The sequence below is a fragment of the Rhinolophus ferrumequinum genome, chromosome 15, assembly GCF_004115265.2.
Source record: "Rhinolophus ferrumequinum isolate MPI-CBG mRhiFer1 chromosome 15, mRhiFer1_v1.p, whole genome shotgun sequence".
NCBI classification, from domain to species: domain Eukaryota; kingdom Metazoa; phylum Chordata; class Mammalia; order Chiroptera; family Rhinolophidae; genus Rhinolophus; species Rhinolophus ferrumequinum.
Genome location: NC_046298.1, coordinates 16,551,418 through 16,571,064, shown reverse-complemented (window position 1 = coordinate 16,571,064; position 19,647 = coordinate 16,551,418). Strand labels below are relative to the sequence as shown.

The window sequence follows — 19,647 nt, the reverse complement described above, 5'->3', positions numbered from 1 at the left end:
TTGCAAAGTTGTTATACGTTGAATGACTTTTGACCCTGGGTGCCTTGAAGTTGTTGGCTTCCAGTGTAACTTTGAGTCCTTATTTCCTTCTTGTTGGTCAATAAGTAGGTTTTACTTCAGTAATGATTGTTAGAGTTCACTGTGCTAGAGGAAAATTTGACATTTACTCTGTCAAAGGCAGGCAAAAAAGGTGTACTGCCTATTAGAAAAAGAATATTAGAAACCACCTAAATACCTATTAGAAACCACCTAAATACCTATCAATAGGGGATTGATTAAATTATTGTATATATAGTTTGTGTATATTTATGTATCTATCTATGTATCTCTCGGCATATGAGTTATTGTGATTTATAATAAGAAATACATATTTTGCCTTCAGATTCCATTTCTGGCACACAGCTCCTAAAACTTGTAGAATTTCCTAAGTGATAAGAGGTGTTTCTTGATATTCATAGCAAACCCCTTTCAACAACACCTGAGTTTGTGTTAATGAGATGACTTTTGGAAAGCACCTAAGGATGGGGGCTGGTGCCAGGGGGATCAACCACATGATTAGAAGGTTGGAACTTTCAGCGCCACACAGGGACACTGGGCTGGGGACAGGGAGAGAAGGGGAGGGTTATAGATTAAGCTCTAAAAACCCTTGAACAGGAGAGTTGATGAACCAATATCTTTACCTGAAGGTTCCCGGTTGGTGAACCTTCTAGGCTAGTAAACCAAAATGTATCTACGTGCCAGGAGGGTGGTGCACTCTAAAGTGCTTTGGGGCAGAAGCTCTTGTGTTCAAGACCCTTCTGGACCTTGCCTTGTGTACCTCATCATCTAGCTGTTCAATCGTATCCTTTAATATCCTTTGTGATAAACCGTAGTACATTTTTCAATAAATCTGAACCTTTCCAGTGAGGCCTTCTGCATGGTCGTTCTACCTAAAATTTCAAACATCCTTTCTCTAGTTGTACTTCATTCTCCTTCCTTGTTTGAATTTTCTCCTTTGTATTTTTCACTGCCTAACATACTATATTTTTGATTAATTTTTTTTTCCCATTAGAATAGGAGCAAGAGAGTAGGGAATTTTGTCTGTACTGTTCACTGCTATGTTGAATGGCCTAGTAAATTTGCATATTCTTGATACCATTTTAATTTTAATATTTAAGAATGTAGGTGTTACCTTCCCACACAAATATGGTTGAAGTTAGCGTACCAGAAACATTTGTAACTCATCAGTACAGTGTGTTATTTCTTGCCCAAGATTGCTAGATCCAATTACAGGGGTAAAAAAAAAGTTTAGGAGTTTCCCTTATATGAACTATTTCTTTGTGAATTGATTGCAAGTCAGGCATGTAATTCAGATGGAGAATTAAACTCTATGGTTCTGTAGAGAATTAGAAGGAAAGCTATTAGGAGAAGCACAAAGTGTGTGCTTAAAGACCCGTATCTTTAATGTGTTGACTTATAAAAGAAATGTGAAAAGTATCTTTTTTGCATGGAAGTATTGACAGTGGAAAAAGCAGAGCCACTCTTCCCTTCCTGTGGAGACGCTAACAAGTACATCAGGAATTGTTGGTGTGGGTTTTTAATGGCTCTGTGAGCCTCCCATTTGCTGGCTGTGTGCAAGTTACTGTGCTTAGTGAGTGTCTTGGGAGTAGAGAGAGATGGACTGGCCCTGCCTTCAAAAGGCTCAGGAGGCAGAGAGATGCATAACGGTAAGTATAAAAACCGGTGGAATGCAATCACAGACGAGCAAGCTTTCCTAGGAGAGGATGGAATCAGATAATGTCTGGCAAGGAGAGACACAATCAGGGAAGGCATGGGGAGGAGGTGGCATTAAGTGGAACATTGAAAAGCTCTAGTGGGACTCCAGTAGGCGGAGAAGGGCCTAGAACAGCCCATGCCTGGCATACTTCTCGCTTGAATCATCTGGGGATCTTGTCAGAAAAGCAGATTCTGATTCTGTAGGTCAAGGAGGGGAGGCAGCGATTCTGCATTTCTAATAAGCTCCCTGGTGATGCTGATGTCACTGGCTCTAAGGACAAATCTGGGACCATGGAACGGCCTGCCTGCACTTCCTTGACCTTGGAGGTGGGGTCTGGCCTGGAAGCTCTGGCATAGACTTGACATATGGTAGGTTGTGAGGTGCGCTAGTAAAGAAGTGAAGTGGAGGCCGGGAGCCTGAGGCTGATCGGCTTGGAGGTGCAAGACTAGCACTTCTTTCCTTGTCACAGGGCCATTAACTCAGTCCCCTGTGAGCCTTCTCCTCTACCCAGCATCTCCCTTTGAAAGTTCACCTGCTAATTTCTATCGATGCCTGTTTTACTTTATGATCGCCAATCTCTTGGGACATATTGCTAGAATATTCCTTTGGTCCTTTAGAAAGAAATTGATTCTATAATTGGTAGATTGAAAAAATGTTTTTATCAACTGCCAGTCTGTCTTTTTGTGATCAAGCATAGCTCATGAATTAAGTCCCTAAAAATGGGGCCCAAACCCATTTTTGGGGACTTCTAATTGGGGGAAGAGGGGATTATACCATCCTTAAAGCTATCAGGGCCCCAGTCAGCCTGTGTGACCTCAGCATGAACCATCAAGGGACTTGCAGGTGACATAAAATGGACACCCTGAGGATCTTGCCCTCTCAAGTTTTCACATAATTGTGGTAGAGACTATAAATAAGAAACGTGTGTAGGCAGCCCCACTTACTCAGGGCAGGAATAGAACTGAAAACATCGCAGAGACGTTCCTTTCTGCTTCCACATAAGGGCCACACGGCACCAGACTGGTTTCAGTCTCCTGTGGTGGGGGCTTAGTTATTCCCAGGAAGAATGTGATCCTTTCACTCAGGTCCCATACCTGTTCTTACGGAAGAATTGAATCAGGTCATATTCCTGACTGTGATACTCCTGTCCCCAGAGGAAGACTGTGGCTGCGTATGGTGGTGGGGTTGAGTTTTATTTAAACGTGGCAGGCACATATGTCCATAGATATGTACTAAATATACACATATATGTGTGTTTCCAATTTTCTTCCTAGATTTTGGCCCTGATTGCATTCATCTGCATAGAGACCATCATGGAGTGCTCCCCATGTGAAGGCCTTTACTTTTTTGAGTTTGTGAGCTGCAGTGCATTTGTGGTGACTGGAGTCTTGCTGATTCTGTTCAGTCTCCACCTTCATACAAGGATCCCGCAGATCAACTGGAACCTGACAGTGAGTAAAAGCACCAGTTTCTGACTGTGAAAGGGTCGGGTGCCACCTGGCTTCAAGAGAACGGTGGAATCTCTCCAGGTCGTGTTTGGTTCTGGTTCATTGCTATACTTACATATTCCATTGCAATTCAACTGTGAAATTTTAAATTTCTTTACTGGGTTGACTAACACTATAAAATAAATGGAATCTTCACTAATGGTAGAAACACGTCAAAATGATTTTGACCTCTTTAAAGATACCATTTCAATTTCATGATCTCCTGAGAAGTTAGGTAATGTTTACAGGATAGGGGAAAGAGAAAATGGAATTAATACCTTTTTGCACATTTTTTCACATTGGACCCAAAAGCCATTTACAAAAGTATCGTTTCAGGAAGAATTGAAAATATGAATAAAAACATACCAATAGCTTGCAAAGTCTAGGAATATTATTAAATTTAAAGCAACCGGGAGGACGCAGAGGGTTTAGTAGTTTGATCAGCGTCTTGAGTGGGAATGTGTCCTCTACTCTCTGTGGTTTGGGTGCTTAGCCTCGTTTGACAGCCTTACCCTGTGATTGGCACGGGTAGCTCAGGGCTGCTCACTTCCAGGCCCCTTTTCAGGGACTTGTGTTACTTGTTCTTACTGTGCTAAATGAGGAAGGAAACTTAATAGTGCTTGGTTTTCTTGCTATTTCTTTGCAAATAAGCATGTTCCAGAGCTCATTGGGAACCAGTCAGAGAGACACAGGAAAGCAGTGAGCTGCCTCACCCTGTGTGCTTGTGGGAGGAGAACCCTGCGGGCCCCACAGCTGCCAAGAGGGCCACAGGAGGAGAGGAGGGGGCTGAGACCACCTACCCCGGGGAGAGCTCTTCTCTCTTTGGTTGGCGCAGCACCATGGAAAATGTGGCCCACGTGAGAGCCCGGGAAGAGGCAGGAGCTGGTCACCCTTGTCTGGCAGGGCCTCTCCCATGGTGAGCCTGTGGGGTGCCGAGAAGAGAGGGTCTTCCTGGCAGAATGCTCTCGGTCTTGTTCAAACTCTTGCAGGAGGAAAAGTAACAGGACCGCTGAACTAGAAAAGTTGGTCAGTTGAAAACTCAGCTGGTTTTATCTCAGCATTGAAAACTGAGGAAAATGTGATTTAAATTAAAACTCTAAAACCTCAAGGTACTGGAGGCATTTTGTCTACGTTTTGTGTGATAGGTTTTAATGTCTCAAGTATTTTTAAGACAAAGTTTGTGTTACCCATAAGAAAGTGCATACAGGGTTGTAATCTGAATTGCTTAAGAGAATCTCACAAACCTCCCCCAACCAAAAACGGTCATTGTCCTCGTCTCCACGGGGTCCGTGTTCACTGCTATCCCAGATCCCTGTGTTTCTAAGGCCTTTTCAAGAAATACTTGTTGGGGGAGGGGCGGGGCCGGGCTGTGCATCAAACCTGTCAGAAGACCTATTTGACAAAGGAGCTGCTGGGAAGGTTAAGACCAGGGCCTTTGAGTCACACAGACCTGTGTAGGTTCAAGTCCAAAGTGGCTTTTAAGGGCTCCGCGATGACCCTGAGCCCTTTGAGCCCCACGTTGGGGAATCGTCACCGTTGGTAAAGTGGGGATAACATTTTTCTCATAGGATTGTTTTAAGAATGAAATGAGACAACGTGTATAAAGGCACCTCACACCAGTGGGCGCTGCTGCCAGTCTGAGAAATAGTAATTTTAAGCCAAGTAAAAGGCCCTTGTTTTCTATTAACCACATTATTCTCTTGTAGACTTCTACCAGGTTTGCCTCGACTTCCTGTATTCTGTCTTACCTGCTTAGTGGACAAACATAATCTGTTACAAGACTATACCTCAGATTTCTTACCGATTCATACTGGCCTTTATCCCCCCAAATACCTATGTAGTGAGCTTCCTGAAATTCTTATTTTTCGATTTTAGTCCTGAAAGACTTTCCACTTGTTGACTGTCACATCATGTGGTCATATCAAAGTGCATCTTTTTTACTGGGAACTTAATGTCCATCCTTGTTTTCCGGATGGTGTTGGCTGGGGCAAATGGCTGAGTGGTTATGTGTCACTTGAGAACACCTTTCTATCCTTTAGGATTCTTTCCAGAATGTCCACCCTGTTAGAGCAGACGAACGTGTGTACTTATGCAGCAAAAGCATATGTGAGTTACATGAACTTGAGGAGACGGTACTTGCTGAAGGGCGCTCATGTCACCTGTTCTCTGGGAGGGGAGCAAAAGTGAGTTCTTCAGGGTTGATCACAGCTCATCCTCACTGTACAGGGTTGGTCTTGGGTGTGTTGTTTGTTTAACAAGGTGGTGGGAGTCCCCAACAGAGCCAGCTGATGAGTGAAATAGGGTGTGATTTGTGTAGATTTAGAAAAATGGGTCATTTTAGAACCCTAGGTCGACACAAATATGCATGAAAAAAGGTAAATAAAGAGGATGATACGAAGTATATATTTTATACAAATGTAATTTGAAGCACCCAGAAAGATTGTTAGTGTCAGTTTTGGTTTTGTTTTTTTGGATGAATCTATTGGAGTTATTCTGTTATATTTATTTTTCTCTGTATATTAGGAACTCACACACTGGTGTTTAACTTGAGCCTTGCCACCTGCCTCCTCCCCCACCTGTCCCTTCCTCTTCCAGCCCCTTCTGACCACTGAAAGGCTGCCAGGGGCTCCCACTTTTAGTGGGCACTCAGAGACTGCCAAGGCCTGCTCATCAAAACTTCCATAAAGAAGAGGGAGGTCTACGCATGCCTTCTCTATTTCCTTACCTCCTAATCTCTCTTTTCTCACCTTTTATTGTCAAATACAACATATTTAGAACAATTCATGAAAGTAAATGGACAGTTTAATGAAGAATGACAATGTGTGGCTACCATCTGGGTCAAGAGATTGGATAGTTTCAACACCCCAGAAGCCTCCTCTGTGCCCTGCCCAAGAGCAGCGGCTGCTCCTCTCCCCAGTCTACCACTTTACGTCCTTGAAAGTCCTCTGATTAGGAGCACCACCGGCTTCCCGGGTTCTGGATCCTCTGGTTATTTTCCAGTCCTCGCTGACGAAACGTTTCAGCATTTTCTGCTATGGAACACTCAGTCCTTCCTGCCGTTCTCTCTTCTCTTGCTTCCTGTGACACCACAGTCGCCTGGTGTTTGTTCTTCCTTCTTCGTGCTCCTTTTCAGTGGCCTCAGTGGCCCTGCTCCTCCCACACACCTCTCCCTCTCTGAGAACCCAGGCCGCGTAGGGTGGTGAGTTGAGAACAGTGTGGGGTCCCCCAAAGGGGTCATTTGCAGAGCCCTAAGGCCTTGGCCGTGACTCACCGTGTGGTATTTTCTGATACCACTTTGACACCAAATCTGTGGGTTTTTTTCTGACACCAAATCCACAGTTTTTCCACACCAAACAAGTCTCTAGTTCTTGAACACCAACTGAGTATCCAACAGTTCAACTCAGTTCTGACACCGACTCCTGGAGTTTAGTGTAGGCCCCACAGGTTAAGGGCTCAGTCCTATGAGACTACTCCCGTTTGACACCAGCAACAAGTGGGGTTCCCGGGTGACCTGCACTGTGTCTGGTCAGCTGCAGGTTCGGGAGTTCCCACACCCCCTCCTCAGGTTCGGTAATTCTCTAGAACATCTCACAAAACTTGGGAAAGTGCTCTACTTACAATTACTGGTTTGTTATAAAGGATACAACTCAGAAAGAGCCGAATGTTAGAGGAGATGCATAGGCAGGACGCAGAAGAGTCAAATGCTGGAGCCACTGTCCCCATGGAGTCGTGTGTAACAGCCTCAGCACATGGATGTAGTCACCAACTAGGAAGCTCCTTCCACTGTCGTGCAGGGTTTTTATGGAAATTTCATTATGTAGGCACAGTTGATTAAATCATTGGCCATTTGGAGATTGAACTCAATCTCCAGCCCTTCAACCCTCCCGGAGGTTGGTGGTGGTGGGACTGAGAGTTCCAACCCTGTAATCACCTGGTTGGTTTTCCTGGTAACCAGCCCTCACTCTGAAACTATCTGGGGCCCCAGAGAATCACCTCAGTAGCATAAACTCAGGGATGACGGAAAGGGGCTCCATATGAATGACAAAAGACTAGTCCTATTACTCAGGAAATGCTAAGGAACCAGGGACAAAGATCAAATATATATTTTTTATTAAATCGTACTCATCCTTTCTGGGACTCAGTTTCCTCATATTTAAAAGTACAACAAAATAACATGTCCTGCCTTATAGGTATTTTGTATCATAACTAAGTTAGGACTCAGTGAGACCCTGGAAGGTACTATGGTGGCACACTAGGCTCTCTGTACATGGTGGTCACTACTGTGGTCAGTATAGCGATTGGCCCTATGATCCTGGGGCCATTTGAGCACAGGTCAGTACACAGTATGGCCCGAGGGGTTGTAAACTTCCTCTCATCCTTGTGTAGAGCTGAGACCAGAGCCAGCCACAGCACCCAGTGGTTTGGGAGCAGTTGCTGTGACAGCCTGGCACTGGACCTGTTCACAAATGCCTCATCTGTGACCATTTCCACAAACACTTCTCAAGCACCTGCTTTGTGCCAGGTGTTGGGAACTGAAAGCACAGGGTAGGTAGATGCAAGCTGCTCTCCTGGGCTACGTGTGCTCTTATGACCTAGTTTTGTGGGAAGCCTGGGAGAACACAGGCAAGGAAGGAGGGGATTTTCTGGGCTGGGGGCCGAGAGTGGGCCCATGAAAGGGCCAGATTCCAGTTGGGACTTGAAGGATGAATAGGTCTCCGCGCACAGAGAACGGAAGGGTGGGGTGTGTTGTAGGATGGCCATTCTCTGGGACTGGAGCAGGGCTATAGACTCAGGGCCCCCTGGGACTGGGCCTGTGACATAAATAGGCAAGCGAGAAGATGGGCCGGGGTTCAGGAGACGGAGAAGGTGGTTCTCCTACTCAGCCCTAGCACGTTGTATTGTTGCTTCTGGAACGATTTTCAAGGGCAGCTGGAAGTTGGGTTTCGTTTTGCTTTTGTAGAAGTTGATTTTTATGTGCAGGCTTCTGGAATTTAAATGTTGGCTTGTTCAACTTTGTTTTGAACACTGCACAAGTCAAACCTATCTGTGGGTCAGATATGGCCAATAGGCCTCAAGTTAGCGGCTTCTAGGCCAGATCCCCTGGATCTGTTATTGCTGTTACTTGGGTGTATTACTGAGGGAGAGACGCGAAAGCACGAGTCTGCGAAGGTGACTTCCTCTTCATCTCCTACCATACGGAGGGCTGCGACCTCAGTGTGTTGGGGGCAGACAGGAAACATAAAGTGGGTGAATATGACGACAGGCAGTGACGACAACTGTGGCAAACTGGAAAGCATATGGCTGATGGAGTATGTGTCCCATTAAAAGTATTAAAAAAATGAAGCACCAATGTTGACTTAAACCCCCCCAAATCCACCTCTGAGGTTGGGCATGCCTGTGGGTGCCCCCTAACGTAACGGATGCATCTACAAGCCTTGATTTTATTTCATGGCCGAGGAACTCGAGCAGTTGATGCTCACTAATTTTTATAGTACTCCAGTTTTAAGCCTTTTAAACTGTGCAAGTAATAAGTGTTATAGAAAAACTAGAAGCTATAGATAATAAAATAGAAAAAAATAAAATCACGTGATGACCCAAGAGAAATGAAAACATGTCTACAGAAAAGCTTGTAAGTTCATAGTAGCATTATTTATAATAACCAAAAAGTAGGAACTGAAATGTCTAAAAACTGATTGAAAGATAAAATGTGGCATGTCTGTACAATGGAATATTATTCAGTAATAAAAAGTGAAGTATTGGTACATGCTACAACATAAATGAACCTTAGAACTATTATACTAAGTGGAAGAAGCAAGTCACAAAAGACCACATGTTATATAATTCTATTTATATGAAATTTCCAGAGTAGGCAAATCCACAGAGGATCGGACTGGTGGTTGCCTAGGATTAAAGGAGTGATGAAAAATTAACTGCTAATGAGTATGAAGTTTCTTTTTGGAAATGCTGAAAATGTTCTAAAATTAGATAGTGGTGATTGAATTGTATACTTTAATTGGGTGTATTATATGGTATGTGAATTATATCTCAATAAAGCCATTAAAAAATCACATGTGATCCAACCCAGCCAAGGGTAACCACTTGTAATACTTCGGTAAAAACTTATTTTCTCTAGACTGTCATTCACATATACATGTATGTTTTGATTTCCGAGTGGAAAAAAATGGAACAAGTAAAGTCATGCTTTTTCATTTAAACTACCTTGAGTATCTTCTGTGTTATACAACTGTATCATTATTTTTAATGATTGCATAATGTTCCTTTATGGAGATACCATTTTATTTAACAGATCCCCTATTTGTTAGTATTTTGTTTGTTTTTAGTTTTCTGCTATTTTAAATAATTTCGTGATGAATATTCTTATACTTAGACCTTTGTGCGCTCGTATGATATTTAAGATAAATTTCCAGATGTGGGATTCATAGACAAATGACATGAACCTCTTTGACACCTTTGATACCTATCTGCCCTTTACCACATTTATACTTTTACGCAGTCACTGTTATCGTACGTATCATTTTGTTTGATGTTTGGCCTCGGCGTTGTATCATAAGTCATTTCCCTCATTTCTGAATAGTCATTGGTTTGGAAACTACATTTTATATTCCTTATTTCTATAGACCCTTACCCAGAGCTGAGTGGAATTAAACACTTCCTGGTTTGAATTTATGAAAAATTTGCTGGGGCTTAATACACTGGTCACAGCTGAAAGCAGACATCTCTGAACAGTCTTGAAGTCAGTACTTTGCTGCTGCCATGAGCCCATGCAGAAGCTGACCAGGAGTGTGTTGGGGTGCTTGCTGCACAGGCTCAGGCCTGTTAGGATGCGAACGTTGCCTTTTTGCATCTTTAAAAATTGGAGACGGACCTTGAAGCCAGGCCAGCCAGGAGGACCCACCTGGTGTTGATGGTCCAGTCAACCTGACGGTTAAGCAGTTTAAGATTTTGCCTGGATTTTCCTTCTCTGTAGAGATCACAGAGGCACTTAGCTATGACCCAGGCCGTCGGGGCCTAATGCCAAAGCAGCAAGAAAAGAAGTAACAATAAATATTCAGGGAACGCTCACCATGGGCTCGGCACCAGGCTTGGCTCTTCACATGTGTTGTGTCACTTAATTTTTAAGACAACTCAGGGAGGAGGGGGTATTATTCCCACATAAGACACAGAGAAGCAAAGTGCCTTGTCCAAAATCATGGTTGGTTAGGACCCAAGTCTGGCTGTGACTCTTGATCACCGTGTTGTGTTTCTCTCGACAAGTGAGACGGGAGTTAAATCTTTGAAGCATTGGATATGTAACCTGATTTGCTTTGCAAGAAGCTTAGGAGCAAATCCTCCAGGTTGTAAGGACAAAGCAGCTTGAAAGACCGTGCATAAGAAAGAGTATGAGGTCTGGTGAAGTGTGTTCTCTAGGTCTGAAGACAGTGCGCTGCAAATGTCACAAATGAATGAGGGGATGTTGGAGGGGATTTCACCAGTTTCAGTACATTCGGGACAGTTGGAGGCCTTTGTCCATGCCAGGATGATTTGAACGAGCATTTGAAAGATGACAATAGAACCTCTAAATACTAATTAGTGTGCATATCCTTGAGGGGTTAGCAGTGTGGGTTTCTACAGTAACTTGTTAAGAAATGGTAACATGGTGGGTTAAAATGTGGATTTTGCTGTGGTGATTTATCAAGTAGCACTATAAACTTGTCATCTTTGCCTTCCTTTGTGTGACTAACAACCCTGGGCCATCGAGACTAAACTATGGAGCCAGCAGAGAGGCTGGGTATCATGCTTCTTATTTTGAAAGTTCTTCAGTGGCTTTTAGCGCAAAGCATGAAATGATCCTTTTCAAGTGATTTTATTTTATCTTTTTCATTAGGATTTGGTCAACACTGGACTCAGCACTTTCTTTTTCTTTATTGCTTCGATTGTCCTGGCTGCTTTAAACCACAAAACCGGAGCAGAAATTGCTGCCGTGGTAAGTGAACTCAAGTGGTTAAAATGCGGGCTGATTTGTTCACTTTTTGTGACTTGTTCTCCTCTGTCCCCTAGTTTGTGTCCTACTCATTCTCCTTTAGCTATTCCTTCGTGAATAATGTTGCTCTTGGGCCAGGGGTGGTCCCAGTTCCTTCAGTGCTGTGGTCCCCGGAACAGCAGACTCAGCATCACCCAGGAGCTTGTTAGAAATGCCATTCTCAGTCTGCCCCAGGGCCACTGAGTCAGAAGTATGCTTTAACAAGCCCTCCAGCTGACTGAGATGCACACTCGAGTTTGAGAACCACTGCTTTAGTCTTTCCAACAGAGCCTTCCCTGGATGTCTGTCTGTTACTGATGCTGCTTTTAAGAGCCTTACCTGCCAGTGAAGACAGAACACACCATTTAGCAGACAGACATTTTTGCTCTTCAATGTGGAATGCCATGGGGGCGGGGGAGGGGGAGCACGACCAGATAATGTAAGCCTTTCACTGTCTGTGCTCTGCCTTTCTGTATTCACGAGTATGTAGCACTTCGGTGTGGGGAGGGATTAAAAGCTTTATAAAAAGGAGTAAATTAGTTGCTCTCCCAGGTGTCACTCAGTAGGTTCATCAGTCTTAAGTCAAACTCTGCTGCTTCTCATCCCGGGGCTGCCACTCAGAGGAGCTGTCCAGGTGAGGGACAGTGGACTGCGGGGGGGGGTTTGGGGGCTGCGATTTGGAATGCCAGGCCTGTGGCTTGCGTTTGGCTCACACATGAGACCTTGATTTTCTGTTTACGTGGTATTTGTTTGTCTACATGTATTTCCTCCTCTGGGACCAGTAGCCACGAAGGTGCTGTAAAACAAGAATGTTTATGATTTATTTTTTTAATAGATCCAAAATACTTTGAAGGAAACCGTAGGCAGCCTTCAGGTCAGGCAGGACTTAGGTGGTTCACATGACTGCAGACTCGGCCGTGGGTCTGACAGCTAAACATTCCGTGGGGCTGGGCTCGGGGGCACGGCTGTAAGCTGCTCAGGGGCCGGTCCTGCCCAGACACCCCGTACACCGCTGATGGGCCTGAGGACTAACCGTGCCTGTTTCTTGCAGATATTTGGCTTTTTGGCAACTGCGGTGTATGCAGTGAACACGTTCCTGGCCGTGCAGAAATGGCGAGTCAGCATCCCCCAGCAGAGTGTCAACGACTACATCCGAGCCCGTACGGAGTCCAGAGACATGGACGGTCGCCCCGAGATCCAGCGCCTGGACACCTGAGGACCTACCAGAGTCCTCCTCCCTCTCGTCCTCATGCCCATCCTTTCAGTCAAGTTTTCTTTCCCTCGTCACGTCAGATTTTCATGTGATTAAGTGGAATTTTGTCCTCTTTGGTAAAAGCTCATTTTGGGAAAGGGTGTTCAGAGTGGCCTTGTTGGCAGGTATGTGAGGCAGGGAGCCCCCAAACCCAGCTGTTCAGACAGAGGTGGGTGGGAGATGCCTATTGATTCTCCAGCGTTTGGTCATCATGGGAGCAGCTGGCCTCTCAGGCTGCTGTGTCCACTATAGGTCTTCACTGTCCCTGTACTCAGAGCCATCTTGTCATATGTATTTGTGACAAATCAAGACTTTGGATTAAATGGGGCTGCTAGAAGGGGGGAAAAATCAAGAAGTGAAGGTCAGGGTTGGAAGAGTCAGTCAGCATTGGTTCCTGGGCAGCGCCCACTGTGTGCTCCGGTCAGCATTTAGTCTCGCTGCCGGGATCCTCCCCTACTGCTCGTCTTCCATGCCTGGGGCAGCATGGCAGCCCGCACAGGCCCAGACCACGTGTGGCACTGAGGGTCTTGGCGATGGGTGTGCTGGTAGAGCTCTTTGCTGGGTCTGGACTTTATGGGGATGAGAAAAGCTGTGTCCTCCAGGGACAGCTCCACAGGACTGCTGACATGCGGGAGGGTCACCTTTCATTTTCTATCCTCAGTTCTTCCTCAAAGGAATCACCTCCCTGAATCCCAGATTCTCCACCAGGAATATGAGGACCATCTTGTTTTCTCCTTTCCTATCCACCCTTAATACGCTGAGGCTGAATTGCAGATTTTCTGTAATTTTACCTTCTCAGGTAAAAGCCAGGAAAGAAATACGATCCATTCCACCAGCCAGAATACTTGCCCATTTGCTGTCGTGTGGACCACAGGTGCGGACACACCTCTGTTTTAGAGATGTGAGCTCATTTTCAAATGCCTGAGAAGAGTTCTAAAGCGATTCTGAATAGACTTGTCTAGGGTGTGAAAATACTTGAATTTGTACCACGACACTGATAGTTCAGAAGGCACGAATTGTAGCTTTTTGTGCCTCAGGGTCCGTCAAAGCTATGGACATCGATCTTGGAAGTTGTTGGGAAAAATTCTCGTTATGTCAGGTTTTGAATTGATTCTTGATAAAGTGAAGATTCTTGTGGTGAATGAGTTAAATGAGCCCCTAAGATGCTGTAACTTTTTTGTTTTGTTTTTTTCCTGTTGGAGACTAATTGTATCTTTTATGGAAAAATTGTTTTAACTTGTCAGGTTTTCACTCTTTGAACTGTTTTTAATGTTTACAAACCTCACTCTAGCTGTAATATTTTGTGATTAGACCTCACCAAGGAAAAAACACTTACTGCTGGTGGGAAAGTGGGAAGATCTTGCAGTAATGTGGAAACTCCCCAGGATCTGGTACTAGTGAGTGATCACAGCCTTAGCAGTGTACTGTGTAATGAGAAAGAGAGAATATGAATATGTGTTTGGGAGTGGTGGGGGGAGAGCACGTGTGAGACAGTGCCCATCTGTCCATGTGTGGCCTTGCGTTCTTCATAAAAGAACAGCGCTGGGAGATTGACCAGGTAACACTGCTGGGCTGGGCACTCTACAGGGAATGGTACTGTGCTGTCTCTGAAGGGTTGGGAGACGGATTAGCTCCCTGAACTGAACATCTGGTACAATCCGAGCTCTGTTGCAGTTCCTTTCCAGAGCAGTGGCCCGGGTCACATGTCTAAGCCCCTTGTCTGCTTCAGGGGCCATGGCTGCTGGTGCACACCCAGCTGGTCTGGTGGTAAATCACCTCCCTCTGCTCCCCAAGAGGGCAGCCAGGCCTGGTCACAGCTGGGCATGATGCCCAGCAGGTCTGATCGAGCCTTCTTTCCAGGTCTGTTGTGAGGCAGTACAAATTGTGCTTCGCAAACTTGGAATCTATCATATGTAGTGATTTTTGAGGAGATTCTGACATCTGGATTTTATCTGTTCATTTTATATATTTATTTTGCATTAGTTGAGTGTATATGCATAGTCAGAATTGGACTTATCTCCCTCTGCGAGTTCCATTTAAAAACAGGGTTACAAAGACTCAGCCTTGCATTAAATGGGGCCCACTTGGAAGGACCACCCTGAACTTTATCAGAAATCTCCTGCTGGGAATCATGTTACTTGGGCCTCAATAAAAAGCTGCCTTTGAAGTGAGACTGAAGAAAAGAATACCATTCAGGCAGGATTGCTGCCCACGTTTTCCCAAGTCACTTCAATAAAACCAGTTTATCATCTGGCCTCCTGAGAACGCGTAGTCGGCAGCGAGAAGGAGTTCTGATGCCCCTCGAAACTGTAAATGCTGATATATGATAAAAAGTGATGACACCTTTTGCCACAGAGCAACGTAAGAGCTCATGTGTATCTTAGTGCTAGAATCTTTGGAATTATTTATGTCCCTGTAACTATTTAATATCCTTTGTGCCATGAGGCTGTCCCATGGTTTTTGTAAATATGTTTCTTTCTATTTAATTAGCTCCCACCACACCCGGAAGTGGTCAGGTAGGCTTTGTAAGTGGTGTGACTCACAGTCATATATCGGCGCCAACGGCAGCTTGCTGGTGAGGAGTTGTGAAGGGAATATGGGTGTTTAGGTGACTACAAAGACACCTGCATGTTTCTTATGTTGCCTCTGTGTATAAACAAGACAGTCTAGATTTGCGGGGCTTAAAAGGACTAATTTTGCAAATTGAAGGAAGCGTAGTTTTGCATTTAATAGTTCCAGTGTGGACCAGTGTCAGTTTGGGGCATTTTCAGGCTGAGGCAATCTTCGTGTTGCCCAGTTTCTGGTGGGATGATAATGGCTTTCATCGTTTCTGCCAAACTTGAAGAGAACTGCAGTTGCTGGGTGCATTTGAATTTGTTCCTGGAGACTGGATCGGTTGAAACCCTCAAGCATTTGGTGGTTTTAGATGGATGCAAACACTGACGTCTTCAGAGAAAGTTTACCTTGGCACCGATTTGGTCGATGTGGTATATTTTTTCTGATTCTCCTTTATCCTCCCTTCACACTGCTTGCAGGCGTGGAGGGAAATACCTTCTCCCTTTCATACAGAGAGATTACAATCATGAAAGCCTGAAAGCACTTGTTGGCCCCATAGAAAGCTGGGGAAGGACTGAAGCAATTACAGATTAAAATCTCCTAAGAGAAGTTTGATTTAAAGTAAAGTATTTTAGATTTTCACTCTGTGCAGCTGTAGTCATCTAAGAGAGATGCCCTTTGCCTACAAAAAGGCGAGTGCAGTAGCTTGTCCAGTCCCAGCAACCATATCTTTCTTCGCACCTTGAAGGGCCAGTATGAGCAGAGCCCAGCCTGGCCACAGGGAAGCCAGCGAGGACCCGGCCTGGCTCTGAGGGCTTGGCTCTGGGAGGTGGACGACACCTCCAGCCCTTTGGGCACCATTACCGTCCCCTGGAAGACGGCTCATGCCCGCCTGCAGGTAGGCAGGAAGTGTATCTGACCTCCACCCTGTATTGGATGCTTCTGGCGAGAGCTTTGTGACTCAGTTGAAAACATTCCTACCCTTAAAGTTTGCAGCTTCACTTAGCTTTCTTTGAAGCTTTCTTCGTGATTCAGACTTGGGTTAAGCCATAGGTGGTCTCTGAGGAGATGAAGCACTTACTCTTTGTCTGCACATGTATGTGAATTCTTTCTTGCAAGGAATGAGTCTTGAATGATCCCCCCGTGCGTAATGTCCTGTGTGTGGCCCAACCTCACCTTTTCTTGTAGACCCTCATGTGCTGTTTGGAAAGAAACCCCTTACCTCTTTATGTGTTTAAGAGGTGGACCAAGTTCTAATCTCTGGCTGTGCGAGATTTTCTGTGGGTTGTTCTTAGAACCTGTCCCAACAGATGAGCAGAATATGGAGACCACGTGTGGCCAAATTAGTGCCTCTGGAAGGCAGTGATGATTTAAGTGGTTCCCACTGTGCCATCCCATCCGAAACAAAGCAACCACGAAGTCATTGTGCCACTGCCTGGTTGTCAATTTTTCCATGTCTTGTGTACAGGAAAATAATGACACGAAACAGGTAGCAAAAGGCAAAAACACTTTCTAGGGCAAGGGCCGCTGCCGATTGAGTCTCCTAAGCGAAACAAAAAGTTGCTTCCTGCTCCAGGGACCGCCATTAGCTGTGAGGTCTCCAGACACTTTTGTAGTTCCTAGTGAAGTTTGCAGAACCCAGGGGTTCTCTCTTCCCCTGGTCTTACATATTCATCAGCACCCACTTTTAGATCAGTAAGGCGACAGGCTGGTAAGGTGGGAGCAGAGGCAGGTCTGGGAGGTTAGAGAAGGGAGGAGGAGACCCTGCACCCCAGATTCTGTCTGCTATGGGCCTGTTGTTAACACTAGACTGGTCAGTGACTCAGGCAGTCTTGAAAAATGTACTTGGTTAACTACCTTCCTATTCTCTTGTCTTGGAAAAGTGAGGTCTTGTGTTTTGGAATCAGCTTGAGAACAAGAGCTGAATATTGGGACCAGTGTGCTTTGGTGCGGGGGGCGTGGGTAGGGAGGGCTCTGGGTATTGAGTTTGGGAACTCATGAGTCTGGACAGGTGACAGAGATTCTGGATTGGGTGCCACCTTAGAGAGGACGTAGACCTAACACCATCTGCCTTGAGCTTTGCAAACTTCCCTGCTCTTTACAAAGCCATGTGTTTCTTCTCTTCTCAGCAGGTAACGTTGAAATCAGAACTGCCTGATTGAGAAGGCAATTTGAAATATTTGACCCTTTACATTTCTTTTATTTCGAAACTATCTCTGAAATAAAATACCTTCAATATCTGTTAGGGCTAGAAGAATTATCTTCTGGAAGGGAATGTTCTGTTTGACTTTTCTTCACACTAGTAAATGGCATTTATACACTCTTAGAGGAAGGAGTTGGGTCCTGATATAGTTTCCCTTCTAGATTATATTTGGATATAATTTCTCAACCTTGGAGACTTTTTCCTCTAGTTTTTCTTATTCCATAAATGTAACAGTAAAGAAAAAAGTTACCCATAAGCCCACTGAGTTTGAATCATTGGCAACTTGCCTAGAAGAAAGTTTAGATTATGGGTCCTTGATTAGTATATCTTTTTCTTAGGGTTAGTTTGTTGTCTACATTTTTAATGCCAAGACTTTAATTCAGGTGACTTGTTATCTAGACACCCTGGAGTGGTTTGGGATCCATTACACACAAAGTTGGAGAGCCTTCATTAAGAGGTTAATAGCCTGGACTCTAATGAGTTATTCGAACTATGATTCTCATTTAGAGGAGGAACTTGTCTCAAAAGACCTTAATCAGCTTTGTTGATGGGATAAGGTGAGGCCCAGAGTTTCTTTTCATAATGGTTCCCCAGAGGAGAGAAGGTGTGACACAATTGATTCTGATAATGGTTTGTATGGGATTCAGTAAGAATCTGCAATTATCACATCTGAGTGCTCTTTGAAGGACCCCCCTGGAAGCCAATAGGAAGCATCTCCTTTTATCAGGAAAACCACCTGAAGAGAATGTCGGTCAGGAAGTGAGGATGGTGGGGAGAGCTGGTGCCCATGCCAGCCAGGGCCAGGTGTGACTGATGGCTGCTTCCCTCTGAGGCTCATTTTGCTTTCCTGCCTTTTCCAGAATTGATTTGCAGCTTTCAAGACTCTGTCCCCCTCTCTGCAGTCGTGAGGAAGGCAAATATTTGGGGCTTGAAGGGAGAGCTGGCTGGTCCAAGGGCTGGGGGTAGGCGAGGGCGGGATGCCTGGACTGGCCCCCAAGCTGGCCCAGGCTCACGGCAGGGCCACCTGGCTTCCAACTCTTTCACTCTGTAACACATTTGAGTTTTCAAATCCTGCCTCATGATGAAATTACATGTATAGATAAAATCAGTGCTTTAACTTGATTTTGATATGGTTCCCTCTAAGAGAATGCTGGGGATTGAGACTATTTGTATATGTTGCAATTTGTAGGGGTTCAGGAACCCGTGGCAAGAAGACTAAACTATTTATTACACGTATGACTATTTTCCCCCTAAAGTAGGTAATTCTGTCTTTGTATATTTTAAGACAAATAATAATCACTTCACCTTTGGTGCCTTCTGTGTGTGTCAGTCACATAAACACTCTTGTCAATCATAGAATTGAAAAAAAAAAAGATGTACATTTAGTTTAACCAGATAACACTATTTTTGTAGCATGATTTTAGATTGTGTCCTTTTAATATTGCTTTTAGCAATGCTGGTTTTGAGGCTGGCCATTTTCCCTTTAAACTTCATATGTATTTTAAAAAACAAAAACCACACCTGGTTATTGCTGTCTCCTCTCTGCTGCTTTCTCCCCCACATCTTGTTTCTGCTTATTTAAACAGTCTGAGAGTAAGAGTATATTTCTGTGAAATAATTCTTAATCAGTGTAACTGCATTTGGCATTTTTTAACTACTTATTCAGCTTGGAGAGCCACTGCTCACTTTAGACAGTAAGAGGAAAGTGGTTCCATAAAAAAAAAAAAGAAAGAAAAAAAGAAAGAAAGAAAAAGAACAGAACGTCCTTGGTGCTTTGACTTCCCTTCTCTGGGTCTAAAACAGTGAAAAGGCCTGTGGTTGCAGGCTAGTGACCCTGGGGGTGTTCTCTGGTCTGCCATCTCCCAGGATAGGCTCAGGCCACGCCTCCAGCTCTGCTGTCTGTGTCCTGGGACTGGGGGGTGTTCCACTGGTCCCGGGGGCTCACCTTCCACTTGATTTCCGGTTCCACTCAGATGTCAGATTGGCTTGTGGATGCCCTGGGTAGGCTTGGTGGCCCTTTCCGGTTTTCAGCCTGAACAAAAGACCCCCTGCTGTGAGGAGCTTGCTGAAATCAAGACACAGAGAACACTCTAGCTGCTCTTTTTGCTTTCCTACCCCTGCAGGACGTGAGTTCTGTCTGGTCAAGAAAAATCTTGAGGAAATGATAGCTGAGCCATTGCACAATGAAGGAATGGATTTCCTGAAGCCTGAAATTGAAGCTTTTTGGTCCTTTTTGAAGGGTCAGAATCTGTAATTATTTTCTGACAAAGGAAGTTGAGGCAGATGGCTAACAACTAATGCTTGCTGACTGGTACTCGGCCCGGTGGTACTTTTAGGGGGCAATGTTAATTTATTAACGATTACACTTTGCTT

At 44.7% G+C, this 19,647-nt stretch overlaps 1 protein-coding gene across 1 annotated transcript in view; it reads left to right on the top strand.

The window, feature by feature from the left end:
• Positions 1–19,030, top strand: part of CMTM4 (CKLF like MARVEL transmembrane domain containing 4) — a 57,130-nt gene extending 38,100 nt beyond the window's left edge. The window contains exons 2-4 of the mRNA XM_033127974.1: positions 3,031–3,207; positions 11,129–11,227; positions 12,315–19,030. Of these exons, the coding sequence (XP_032983865.1) occupies positions 3,031–3,207; positions 11,129–11,227; positions 12,315–12,479 (441 nt within the window). The 3' untranslated portion in view covers positions 12,480–19,030. The remainder of the gene's footprint in view (positions 1–3,030; positions 3,208–11,128; positions 11,228–12,314) is intronic.
• The last annotated feature ends 617 nt before the right edge of the window (positions 19,031–19,647 follow it).